The sequence below is a fragment of the Pinus tabuliformis genome, chromosome 4_1 (genome assembly GCF_031772625.1).
Source record: "Pinus tabuliformis cultivar Carrire ecotype Pingquan chromosome 4_1, CPIR1, whole genome shotgun sequence".
Classification (NCBI taxonomy): Eukaryota; Viridiplantae; Streptophyta; class Pinopsida; order Pinales; family Pinaceae; genus Pinus; species Pinus tabuliformis.
The window spans coordinates 395715418-395729574 of NC_142303.1; the positions used below are offsets into that span (position 1 = coordinate 395715418).

The 14157-nt window shown below is 31.3% G+C and overlaps 1 protein-coding gene across 4 annotated transcripts; it reads left to right on the forward strand.

Moving 5' to 3' along the window:
• The first annotated feature begins 8153 nt into the window (after positions 1-8153).
• LOC149175967 (uncharacterized) lies at positions 8154-9795 on the forward strand. Of its 4 annotated transcripts, none has more exons than XM_089422987.1 (4): positions 8154-8333; positions 8869-9045; positions 9197-9320; positions 9416-9795. In XM_089422987.1, the coding sequence occupies exons 1-4, from the start codon at positions 8174-8176 to the stop codon at positions 9468-9470; spliced, it is 516 nt and encodes a 171-aa protein (XP_089279113.1). In that variant the 5' UTR covers positions 8154-8173; the 3' UTR covers positions 9471-9795. The 4 variants fall into 4 exon arrangements, with proteins under 4 accessions (XP_089279113.1, XP_089279112.1, XP_089279115.1 ...); XM_089422986.1 differs by having other exon boundaries at positions 8159-8333; positions 8860-9045; XM_089422989.1 differs by having other exon boundaries at positions 8159-8333; positions 8860-9045; positions 9446-9795.
• The last annotated feature ends 4362 nt before the right edge of the window (positions 9796-14157 follow it).

Here is a 14157-nt window from a genome sequence, read left to right on the forward strand (position 1 = left end):
TCTACCACTCTTTTTGGATTATATTTTCATGCACCCTCATCATTTATTTTTCTAATTTGTCCCTATCCTCAAATTGTTTTCCAAATACCTCCTTGTTTCAAACTTTTATTATGGATTTGAAGTATTTCATTTTTGTTGGAATTAATACATCTTAAATCGATACAAGTTTGATTTCTGTTGCCACCATTTTTCTATGTTTCGGAGGAAGTTAGGGTGCTCCATCAAAATTCCAAAATTAAATAGCTTTGGTCAAGCTTTGATATTTATTTCCCAAGAGATTAAAATGGTGTGACTAATTAGAGCATATGAAAGGAAAAAATATTGTTGATATAGCTTGAATTGTTTGGAATATGGTTTCAAAGACTATGAAATCTAGTCAAATTGTTATTTGATGGATCCCTCCTCATATATATTTTCCAATTATACTTACCATTACTAGTTGGTACATCAACAAGGTAGAGCCTCTCAATCATGTTCCTAAAATATTTATTATTTGGTTCCAAACTCCTAACTCCTTATTTCCTTTTATCAAGGGAGGTAAAAATATTGAAGACTCTTCCAATGACCCACAATTTATTTTATGTGTAAGAGCCCAAAAGGTGGATAGTAGAATGTTGGTTTTTTCATGGTAGATAATTATTTGGTTCCAAACTCCTAACTCCTCCTTTATTTTTATCAAAATAAGTAATAATATTTAAGTCTCCTCCAATTATCTATAATTTGTTTTGAGTGGAAGAGCCTAATAGATGGAGTGTATCTAGGAAGTCCTTTTTCATGGATGGGGTGGGAGGGCCATAGAATTTATAATATATCCCTATTATGTGGAACCATGAGTCTTGTATTTGGAGAAAAAGATTGTTAGAGTTGTTACTTGGGCCTCTATCTTTAGTAAATTTAGATTGCAAAGGGAATCTAATCCTCTAGATCATCTATACATCTTTCCCAAAATTGCTTCACAATGACTCCATATTTTTGGTGCTACTTGGAAATGGATAATTTTATCACATTTGGTTTCATGCAGTCATAGAATATTGGGTGTTTCATTCTCTAGGTGGATAATTCATTGGTTCCAATCTCCTAACTCCTACTTCATTTTTATTAAGGGATGTAAGCATATTGAAGTCACCTCTTATGATCAACACTTTATTTTGAGTGGACAAGCACCATAGGTGGATTGTGTCTAGGAAGTCCCTTTTCATGGCTCAGATGGGAGGAGCATATGAATTTGTGATATGTCTATACTTGGTGGAACCAATTATCTTTTATATGACTAAGAATATTCTTAGGGTTTTCATTTGGGCTTATATATTTAGTAGACATAAATTCTGATGGAGTACCAATCCTCTGGATCCTCCATCTTCCTCCATTGATATTGTTTCATAATGCCTTCATATTTTTCAAGATATGTAGGACATGGATTCTTTATTACATTTAGTTCATGTAGTCACTAAATACTAGGTTTTTCTTGGTATATCCATTTCCTAAGTGTTTATTTTTCCTCGACACTTCAGAATAAGGTTTATGTCTCATAACACGATCACAAACACACCATAGTGCCATAACACAAGCCTTTTACACAACATAACACATACAATAGTGAATCAACTCATTTCACATGACAATTTTTAATCCAAAACTTTTTATATTACAATCTTTAAAACAAAAAAATAGGTCTCTCATACCAGGTATCATTTCCCTTACAATTAGCCTTGATATAATAATGACTAGGGCTTAAAGTCAATAATTTATGTCTACCAATCTACCATGAAAAAGATACACTTAACTTACTTGCTGATATAGCGCTTCCATATCCCTTTCATTCCACGTACCTTGAACACTTATGGTATGTCGATTGTCACCACCTTTGCTGCTCACAAGTACATATTCTACTCAAACCCTATATGCATCTTCAGCCGCTCAAACTACCACTATCAATCTCTTAGTTTCTCTAAAGGTGACTAGTCTTAGGCTCATATATCTACCCTCTAGTAGTCATTTTCCTCCTCCAATAAGCCTGCTCTAAGGGACTTCAAAATCTACCCTCTAACAAAAACTCTCCTCCATCAACGTATGTTGCACATAAGGACTTGAATTAGCTACCCAGTCACTATCTCCTGGCTACTCCTAGGACCAAAACTAAGGCACATCTAATTTTCCCTCTTTCTGTCTCTTGGTTGCTCCAAGGATGAAAACATAGGGCTTGTTGTACACAACCTTTTTATCACAAGATTTACTAAACTAAGGCATCACAACAACCCTCACATAGTCCACTGATCTAGGGCTTACTTCATCACACCTTCTCCTTGATATTTCCCACATCTCTTCACTTTGTGACAACCATCCTATCATCTCACCCTATCTTTGTCCAAACTTTCTATTAGGAAAGGCTTTATAGTTGAACTTAGGATGCTTGTTCATGCATAGAAACATACTAAACTGGGGCATCAAAGAATTCCCTCTTAACAGTGACAAGTTTCCCTTATTCAATATACTTATGGACTGATAAACTATTGTCCTATACATTTGAGGAACAACCCTTCCACCATAGCAATTAGACCAAGAACATGAGAAAAAACATACCTCTCTGGAAACTTGACACAACTCCCAAAGCTCCACGAATCTGGGCACCTGGAAGTTTGATTTTTTTGGCCTAATACATAGTCCTCAATAGTTCAGACCCATACTCCAATATTAGACATATTAGACATATAAGAAACCTTTTTTTCATTGTGATGAAACCCTCCATAGGCATTGAAATCTACTCATTGTTACTTGAGGAACCTCATCACATACTCAGTCTCACCTTCCATCCTAAACTTGGGTATCGACCCTCTCTTTCTAGCTGTAAAACTTTGGCCAATTCATAGGATTAACCAAAGTTCATACGAATAAAACTTGGCCAAGAATTCCCATGAATAATCCTCCATAACTTGGCCAGTTCAAATCACAAGATTAGAACATTAATTCATCCTTCCCTTCTTGCAAACTCGACTCCTTGGAGGCTTGCAGTATTTTTTTGCTTCTTTCATTGCTAAATTTCACTTGTGGATATGTGAGAATGAGCTTGAATTCATCTTTATTTATAGTGATATATGGTGGTATCATCCTCCACGACAGGTCATGTCATAGTGGTCAAGTCAACTTGAACCAAACATGAAAACACCACTAACATTAAAAATAAATTCCATTTCATTCTCCTTTCACCACATCATGATGCCCTAGGTGCCCCTTAGACCATCAAGGGTGCCCCTCATGCATCCATGAATACAATATCATTTTCTACACTTGGTTTCATGCCCACAACTTTAGGTACAAAACCCATCTCTTGGGTATACTTCCCACAAAGCACTTTTGTGGGTCAACTCCTCACAAACCTAGTAACTGAGGGTTTGTGGGATCACCTCCCAAGCTACACAAATCAACACTGAGGAGCTTGTGTTTTGAAGGAAAATTAGGCCTTTGATATTCCACGAAGTAAATTTGATTTTAAACCTTGGGTTGTGAGGGAAAATACTTCTTCAAAAGGCTTATGGTCTATCCAGAATCCACTAGAAGTGTTCCTCTAGGTTTTTCTTGGAAGATTTCCCCCCTCTTCTTTTTTCCCCTATTATTGCTTTGTATTGTTGTTTCAAAGGATTCATTTTGAACCCAATCCTTTGATATCCTTTTTGTGTTGGATTGAGGTGTTTCCTTTTACTTTTCACTTTATTATTTCTTTATGTAGTTGTTTAAGTTGGTCCTCCAACATATCACTTATCCATTGCTCAACATGTATCTCCACCAATTCTTGGATGTCATATTCTTGTTCCATGTCCTACATTTCATTTTACTCCTCCAAGATCCATAAGGGGTATGTCATAGGACATATCTCTTGAACCTTTGTTTCAACTTCGCTTAAGTCCATAGTGGCCTTTCTACATCAATATTTTACCTTTTAAGGAGATTTAGATCTAAATTACTATGTAAACCCATTCCCATTTCTAGATTTGAGGGTTTTACACAACTTGGTTCACCTTCTACTATCTATGTAATACCTATAAACTATTTGTATTATTAGCCTCTTGTTGGGATGCCAATTTGCTAATTATTTTCCCAAAATTTCTCTTGGTTGACACTTACAAAGCCTTCTTTGTTTTGTTTCTTTTTAGTTTTGTTTGTCATATTTTATAAAAAAAAAAATTCTATAATCTCTAAACAAATGATCATTTTCATGAGCTTTTCTACGTCTGAAAGGTCCATGCTCATAATCCAATGTTTGGATCCATTCATTATGTCGATATAATGCTAATATCAAGCCTAGGAGGGGTCCTACTATGTTAATTTACACATGAATATGGACATAAGATGTGTAGTGGCCCATTTTCATTACCTCTAAGGTTTTCACAAAAGTTTGCAAAGTGTTTCCAATCCTTGCTAGGGTCTTCTCATCCCAAAATTGTAGCGCCAAGGAGTACAAATAGATTGAAATTGGAGCTTTTGTGAAATATTCCATCTCTCATGAGAAGTTCTCTATCTAATATTGTAGATGTACGTCATTCAAGTTCAAGAAATAGGGTCCTTATTCAAAAACTCACTTTAGGTCCTCCATACTAGCAAAGCTTATTGTGAAGGAACCCTTTGATGTCATTTATAGACCTATTTTCCTTTTTAGTCACCATATTATTTAACTCATGTGGTTAATGCTATCTCAACAACCACATGCTCATGAATTTCCCCATTATTGCATGACCCTTCATATATTGGATATAGCTTCCAATGTAGGGGAATGTGCCCTCATATCTTGGGCTCACCACCATTTTTTCCATTCACCAATATTTATCCCTTTATTTGCGTTCTATTTAGTTAGTTCATGTGCTTCTTGGTTTTTTGGTTCATTTGAATCCTTTCCTACACCACCATTTCATTTCTCTTTAAGTTTGGGTCAGAGCTTCTTGCTCATCGCTTTGGGTGCCAATCTTCTCCATTAATTCATGATTTCCTATTATTCTACACCTTTAATCTATACTCTGTCATATTAATAAACATTAGCTATCTATAAAAACCCTACCCTACTATCTTGATATCTCCCTCCACCTCTCCTTACAATTATTCAAAAAATAACCCCATTTATTAACAACTTAACTTATCAATTAAACATATACCATTATTGAATAATAAAAATTTGATATTAAAATAATTAAAAAGTATACTGACAATACTTAAATATATATTAAAATAAAACTATCCACTGCAATTAAGCACACGCCATTCTTGAATAATAGAAATTTGATATTAAAATAATTAAAATTATACTAACCATACTTAAATATATATTAAAATAAAACTATCCACGGCAATTAACAAATAAGAAAAAATAAACATAAATATTTGAAATAGTATTAGTTTAGTCATTAACTTTTTCTCTATTTGCAATGAAATTATTTAAACATTTCCTAGTCTAACAATTATAAAAATCTAAAATTAAACATAAATATTTCAAATAATGCTAGTTTAGTCATTAAGTCTTTTTCTAATTGCAATGAAATTATTTAAACATTTCATAGTCTAACCATTATAAAAAGCTAAAATTAACCATGTTTAGAAACTTACATCGAAGTAGAGTGAAGTTACTGTTTGTTTGTGTTGGAGTATCATGTAATAATAATAATAAATACTAAATGTAATTAAGAAAATTATAAATACAAAATTCAAATCAATAATAATTTAATGAATTTTTATATTAAAATACTGTAAATTTTTATTTTAAATTATCACAACAAATAAAAATAAGTTTTTATTTTGAATTAATATAATTTAAAATATATATATATATATCTATATCTATATATATATTATAGATTTGGAAACATTAATGGATTTGATCATAAAAGTTAAGAGAAAACCTTTTTTATATATTATAAATAAATTAGAAATGATATTTTTATTTGAATTATTATGCATTATAATAACATTATAATTTCATTCACAATAATATTATAATTTTTGAAGTATTAATGGATTTAGTCCAGGATAGATAAGAATAAATAATTTTTTATATCACTATAATAATATTATAATGTACATTTTAACTATATATTTATAGAATAAAAAAAAAATATTTTTATAATAAGCTTTTATCTTTAAAAATTAAATAAGATATATAATATATAAATTAATTATATTTATTTTTTTCAATCGTTTAATCAAATTATGGATAAACATAAATAACTAACATTATAGAGATTTAATCCATAAAAGTTAAAGACAAACATTTTTATATTATTGTAACTAAATTAGAAATCCCATTTTAATATATATTTATAATAAAATTATAAATTTGGAAATATTAATGGATTTAGTTTATGATAGTTAAGGATAAATAAATTTTTACATTACTATAATAATATTATGATATACATCTTAATTATATATTTATATATTTGTAAAATAAAAAATATTTTATAATAAATCTTTACCTTTAAATACGATATATAATATGTAAATTAATTGTATTTATTGTTTTCAATGGTTTAATCAAATTATGGGTAATATACAATCAACAACGTAGATTTGAAACATTAATCAATCTAATCCATAAAAGTTAAAGGCAAACATTTTCTTCTTTATTATAAGTAAATTAGGAATGGCATTTTGATTTGAATTACTGTAAATTTTAATATACATTTATAATAATATATAAATTTTGAAGTATTAATAGATTTAGTTCACGATAATTAAAGATAAATAATTTTTTATATTACTATTATGATATATATTTTAACTATATAAATGGAGAATAAAAAAATATTTTACAATAAATCTTTAGTTTTAAATAAAATATAAAATATATAAATTAATTATATTCATTTTTTTCGATGATTGAATCAAATATTGGATAAAGATAAGTAGTTAATAATATGGATTTTGAAACATTAATGGATGTAATCCATACAAGTTAAGGGTAAATATTTTTTATATTATTATAAATAATTTAAGAATGGCATTTTAATTTGAATTACTATACATTATAATATACATTTATAATAATATTATAAATTTTGAAGTATTAATGGATTTATTCCATGATAGTTAAGGAGAAATAAATTTTTATATTACTATAATGATATTATGATGTACATTTTAACTATATATTTGTAAAATAAATAAGTATTTTATAATAAATCTTTACTTTTATATAAGATATACAATATATAAATTATTTGTATTCATTTTTTTCAATAATTTAATCAAATTATGGATAAACATAAACAGTTAACAATACAGAGTTTAAAGCATTGTGAATTTAATGCATAAAAATTAAATGTAAACATTTTTATATTATTATAAATAAATTAAAAAAAAAACATTTTAATTTAAATTACTATATATTATATAGTATAATTATAATTACATTATAAATTTGGAAGTATTAATGGATTTAATTCATCATATATCAGAATAAATAATTTTTTATATGACTATAATAATATTATAATATACATCTTAAATATATATTTTATAATAAATTTTTGCTTTTTATATATGGTATTCATTTTTTTCCCAATGATTAAATCAAATTATGAATAAATATAAAACAGTTTAATGAAATTATGGATAAACATAATCACCCAAACAAATATATCCATACATGCACTTGCAGCTATAAGCATAGAATAAATCCAGAATATTTTATTTTGCAACCACCTTTATGGACACTATCCAATATTTTCTATTTCCTTCCAATTTTGTAGCTAAGCTTTCATTTTTTGAGAATCTCTTCCATTATCCATAAATCTTGTTGGGTTTCATTTTATCTTGTTATATTTCATTTTATTAAATTTGTATGGTTATAATTGTCTTTTTCTTTCATCTTTACGTTAGTAGGGCGAAACAAACAACCAACCCTTGCCCATCCCATCATGTTTACAAAAACATGTATTCCATTACACGTCAGTTGCACATTGGCTGAAAAAAATAAAAAATAAAAAAAAAATCATTTATGGTCCATTCATCTTATCCACTAACGTGTCAGCCGTTGACGAGTCACCTAAAACAGTAAGAGATAAACAACAAAGGACGCATCAAGTGATTTGGCATATACAAATCAGCTGAGCTGTAAAGTTGGCAACACTGATCCAAATCTTGATCTATAATTTTGACTCCTGAAAAGGCAATCTTGGAGCAGGCCTTGACAATGAATAAGTGTATCTGTTTGGTGTTGGGAATAAGCGAAATAGGGTTGTTGGATAAGCTGTGGAACGATAGTTTGGCCGCCCCTTGCCCTGATACTGAATTAGCCAAACTCGGAAGGACTGTTATTGCTCATTCTGCCATGGCAACTGGCTCTACTCAAGGTTGGTTGCATAGCAGTGCTGTAAAATTACATTTTCATTTAAAATTGGGTTGGTATGGAAAATTTAATTGGATTGGATTTTATGTGTAGATTCAAAATTGCAGTAGTATATTTTCATGTTCCAGTTTATTTATTTAGTGATCGTCATATTATAAAGTATTGTGTAAACAACGAAATTCAATGTTTAAATTTCTGGTAAATTTAAATGACTAAAATAATTTATAATTATATATAAAAACAAGATGTAAATTGATAAGATATTTTCGCTCAAATAATTTGTAGTAAAAAAATTATCAGTTTTAAACCCTAAACGTCATGGACACAGATCTAACCATATTAAAAATAAATATACTCATTTATATTAATTCAAATTGATGCCAAAGAGATTAGGTTAGATTTCATGAGATTAAATGGATGTTTAAAGGGACATATCAGGTTATAGTAGTGTTTCTATTCAGTAAATCCAATGAATTAACGTTATATGGAGATTTCAAGTGAATTAATATTTTGTGGTGGAATATCTGCAGAGAGTAAAGAGGCTTTAAAAGAATTGAAGGAACGCAGAGCTAGTGTAGAATTCCAGCGATCGAATGACAAATCCATACAAGTATCACACAGTATCACCATTATTAAGCTTCCTTATCTTCGTTCGCTCTCAATGGATAGTCCCTCTTGCCCTGAGGGCTCAAACTTTCCAATCTCCCCATCATCTCGTGAGTATACATGGAGCCTAGCCCTGCTTTCAATCTAATTTCAGACTCTGGTATCCATTGATTTCTTTCTGTTTGTTTGCCATCACGATCATCAAATCAGATGGGACTGCATTTATAAATGACTGGTTGGATTGGGAATATTGTTTGACAGTGACACCACGAGGACGAGAGAATCCATGGCGAAACAATAAGTATATTAATATCCCTGCTGCTGCAAAGAAGGGACCTGAAAAATCCCAGAGAGGAGAACCCAGAAGCCCGAAGATCTATGACTGGTCAGTCTTTCATGTCATCACGTATTCATAGAGAAGTACAATACGTTTTCTCGATATTTTGACTGGTCAGTCTTTTTGGAATTTTAATGTTGCAGCCATTATTCATATGCGGAATTATATTGCAGGATAGTCTTCAAAGCCCTAGACTGATGAAAAGTAAAAAATTTGGCTGGATCTGCACAGTATTCATTTTCTATCTTCTGTGCCTGTCAATTGCACATGAGAGACTGAGTGATCTTGTATATAAAGTTGTAAACCTGTTCAGGAAAACCCTAGCCAACGAGACCTCATAGAATGGTGTATATTCTTATATATGTAAGAATTTTTGGTACCTCATGTAGGTACTACAATTGAATTTCTATGAAAAGGATTATGATCATTCTCTTGATTATTCCCTGAAAAGGATTATGATCATACTCTTGATTATTCCAGATAAATTCAATAAAACAACACTTTTGCTAAATTTATATTATTATATGAAGATTTATATATAAAGCACATTTACAATTTTGATTTTATTCATTTCAAATATGTCTCAATCATTATATATATATATATATATTAAATAAATTATTTAAATCTTTATATAAAACTTAAGGCTTGTAATAAAAATAATAACATAACTTTATTTTATTCCATATTCCATTAATATATTAAAGAATTCTTTTATATATTTTTCCATACTGGCTCTTCCAACCTTCATCTTGGTTGCTTACAATGCTGTACTACTGCAGGACCATCTTGGTTTGATATGCACATCTATGCTTTAAAATGAATATATCTGTCATTTCAACTATTTCATATTATGATTTAAATTACGCTGGAGAGTATGTCCGTGTGAAGTTAATAACCTGCCCAACACACCCGTGGTCATTATAAACAAACCAATAATGCTGCTTATAAACTATATCACTTGTTCTGCCCCATACAATTTGGTTGGTATATATTCATAATTAAAAAAAAAAAATAGAAAAGTCCAAAAGGAGTGATGGAAGAGAAGCTACAATTCGTTCATTTATCTGTATAAACATATCTAAACCAGGGAAGCTATATTTTCCAATATCTGATGAACAATCACTTCGGGGGAATACTATTAGGAGATTGATGAGAGCAGTGAAAACCATGATGGAGTTTAACCAGAAAATTTGGAAGGTAAAATCAAAAGATAAGTAAATAAATAAATTAAAAAATAATAATTATTTTGTATGTGGTGATAGGGATGTGTGTTTTTTTAGGATTCTTCATTTTCATTATTTTTAGAGAAATTAATCACATGGACTAATTGTCTTTAAGTAATTATTGAATTTATCATCCACTTAAGGTAATGTGATGGGTTTGGAAGCTTACTAATGTCTATAGATTTCAGCGTAATGTTATTTTGATTTCCCTTGGGTGTGGGAGAGAGGGTTGGACTCACTCCCACCCTTGGAACATAGGAGTAACTACCACTCAAGGTAATATTATAGGATTAGAAGTTTACTAATGCATGTGGGTTTGGGTGTTTCTAATTCAGCTTATGTCTCATGTCAACCTCACTCTTGCTAAGAAATGGGTTTGACTACTCACTCAAGATACTGTTATCGGTTTGGAAGTTTACTAATGCTTGTGGGTGTTGGTGTTTCTAATTTGGCTTATGTCTTGTGTCGGCCTCATTCTCACTCGGAAATGGGACTTAATTATCACTCAAAGTATTGTTATAGTTTTGGAAGTTTACTAACTCCTCTACTCTTCGAATTCTGCAAACTCATCTACACTTTGGATTCCTTCATCTATGTGTTGAAGCTAAAGGTCAACAAAGGTTTTTTACTTCATGATGAAACCCAATAGGAGTTGGCATGTGGGTCTGATAAGATGACTCCTCTAGAACCCAAGATACCAAGTATTTCAAAAGTTCCAACATATACTAGTAAGTTAAAGTAACTATGAGCAAGCTTCTTGATAAAAAGAAGCAACAAGTACCTGTCCATCCTACTTAAATTGAATGAGTTGCAACTACAAGTTAAAGAGATAAAGGATAAAGTTACTATTTAATGATCTAAGAATGACATTAAACCTCCCACATCAGAGGCTACTTATATCTGGGTTACCTACTCTAATGAGAATACTCCTTGGATTTAGATCTTGCCGTGAATTGTTTGCTCAACATATTTCTTTTTATTTTTTATTTCCCATGCTATGAATCATTTCTTGTCCTACCACTATGCATAGGTTTTTAGGATATCTCTTTTGAATGTTGAATTTCTAAGCTACACTATTTGAACTAATAATATTATTCACTCATTATGCATGAAAAACACTTTCTTTTGGTTTTTGGTCTTTTAGTTGCAGAGCACAGTTTCCCTAGTAACACAACCTATGTACTATTTTGTCGTTTCCCATAAATACAAAAATACAAAAAGGTAAAAAATAAAATTTAATGACTATAAAATATTTTTAATTATTAGTATAATTTATTTTTTAATTCTCTTAATTTATATAAATTTTATAATTTATAATAAATATTTAAGTATTTTATAATTATTAATATAAATCCCCCGATTGGGGTGATATGGGTGATGGAACGAAGCCTTGGGTGTTACACCCACTACCTCGAGTACTTAGGAACTCATAAATGTGGGGAGAATACAGACAATGTCTCACATGGATGAGCATGCATTGTAATAGTTGGATGATGGTGTATTTATGGGCTTCATTGGTCAGCAAAATCATTTGTAGCGAGAAGGAAAGAGTCAAGGTATGGCCCTCGACCTCCTGGAGTGAATTCTCTGTGAAATTGACTTGTGTAAGGTTCCTAGTGTTGTGGGTAGAGGTGAAATTTGAGGTTTGGAAAGGAATTCAGGTCATTCAATTTATATGGGGTGTGATTGTTTGGTGCGTCTGTGGAGTCGGGTTTCATTCGTGGCTGGTGGAAGTCTCCTCTCCAAAGGTCATGCTGGGCACATCAAATTATAAGCATATAATGCTCAATTAGGTCTCTTCTTTGCTTCTTTCATTTCCCCTGTAAATATGTGCTGGTGGATTTAGTCTCAAGTGTTCTGAGCTCAAATTTTTGTATATGAATCTTCTTCTTTGGTATGGGGGCAACTTTGGGAATGCTGATTTATTTTGGTGTGAGGGTGAGTCTTGGGTCCTTTTCTCTTGGCTTAAGGTGGGGTTTAGATGTTGTAGTAGGGAGGATTTGCTAGGGTTTTTTGTGGGGACTTTTATTCATGACATTGAGTCAAGAGGTGCTTGTGGGAACTAGGTGTCTAGTTGTGCTTTTTTAGGTGACAAATTTTCTAGGTCTTGGTTTTGCTCCTTTCCTATTCAATGGTTAAGGATGAAGGGTCTTTGGCTGAGGAACTATTATCCTCTTCCCTTTCTGTTGCGTATTCATCTAAGGTGAAGTCCTTTGTCTCGCATTATTGTGATGAGTTGATCTACTACTTCCTTGGTTCCGTTAAGGGTAGGTCAAGTTGGTCCTTTTATTCTTTTGTTGGTGGAGGAAATATTTTCGGTGATATTAAGCCTTCCCCAAGAGACTCGACGATGTTGCCTAGGAAAAGGATAAGGAGTGGAAGGGGAGGAGGTGGAAGAGCTTAGCTTGGGCAATGAGGGGCAGGACTCTTTTCCCATGACTCGACGACCACATATTTTAATGTAGTTCTGCCTGATACTCATAAGTAAATTTAAGAGCTCGAGTCCAAAGAAGTGGAGGAAAGGAAATCACTCTTGGATTTTGAGCTTCTAGCAGACATGTCAACTTCAGAACTAGACCTTGGGTACACCAAATGCTGGAGGAAGCAATATTTAAACTTGGTGGCTCTTCATTGGCAAATGAGGACCTTTTCGGGCCTAGTATTAAGGGACAAAGAAGTGCATAAATATAACATCTTTTCTTCTTTGGAGGATGTAAAGAGGATGCTAAGAAATAAAATGTTTTGTAGATAGGATCAACTCCCATTTGGCCCATATGGAGACCCATATTTCCTATGACTTAGGTGGAGGGGACATGATGGATCCTCCTAGCACCAATGCAAGGGCTCCAACAAATATTTCATCTTATGATAACGACTAGTGAGCATCGGTGGTGGGTGGCGTAATATGGTGATTTCATGATGGTTCCAGTTTTGTTTAATGCAGAATATTACGATGACATAGCTTGGTCGTGGCTATGTGTTTTATCTAATGACTGTGATTCGTTTGTTAGAAGTTGGTTATCTCCTTTTACCTTTGATATATGCCAATGACATGATGCGACTTATATGTATTTTGTGGAAGGCTCTGGTGGGTATGGGCTCACCTCGTTTGGTTTTTTGCCGTGCCCATTGGCTACATATGAAGTTGTGATAAGGAATGGTTCGAACTATGTAGTTTCCAATTGTTTTCCAGTTCTCTAGGTGTGGCGTAATTTTCAATATTCATATGTATTTTTGGGAGGTTGTTATTTGTATGCTAGTGTTAGATATCAATTTTCTATGGTCAATACTGTTTCTATTTGAGAGTGGAATGCTTGGGAAGATAAGCAAACCATTTTAATTATGATCCATTTTTTATTTAATCATGATAATCACTATCATGTGGTTCTCAGAGTTAAAGAAACTTGATGAAGTGTTTTACACCCTCTATGATCAAATATAATATCTATGTAATATAAGTTTTTGAGATATATATATATATATATAAATTTTAAGTTTATTTTTCAATTTATATAAATATTTTAAATTTAAAATAAATAAATAATCCATTGCTTACCAATAGTTTAATAATTTAATTAATGTGCATTCAAAATTAATTCATTATATTCATTAATTAATTTACATTCAAAACTATTTTTTAATATAAAATAAATTTATTA

What these genes read in the sequence shown, in the direction of transcription:
- LOC149175967 (XM_089422986.1), top strand. Translation starts at nt 8,174, where the DNA reads ATGAATAAGTGTATCTGTTTGGTGTTGGGAATAAGCGAAATAGGGTTG. An exon ending in GGCAACTGGCTCTACTCAAG is followed by an intron (nt 8,334 to 8,859) that starts GTTGGTTGCATA and finishes GAATATCTGCAG; the next exon opens with AGAGTAAAGAGGCTTTAAAA. An exon ending in AGCCCGAAGATCTATGACTG is followed by an intron (nt 9,321 to 9,415) that starts GTCAGTCTTTCA and finishes TTAATGTTGCAG; the next exon opens with CCATTATTCATATGCGGAAT.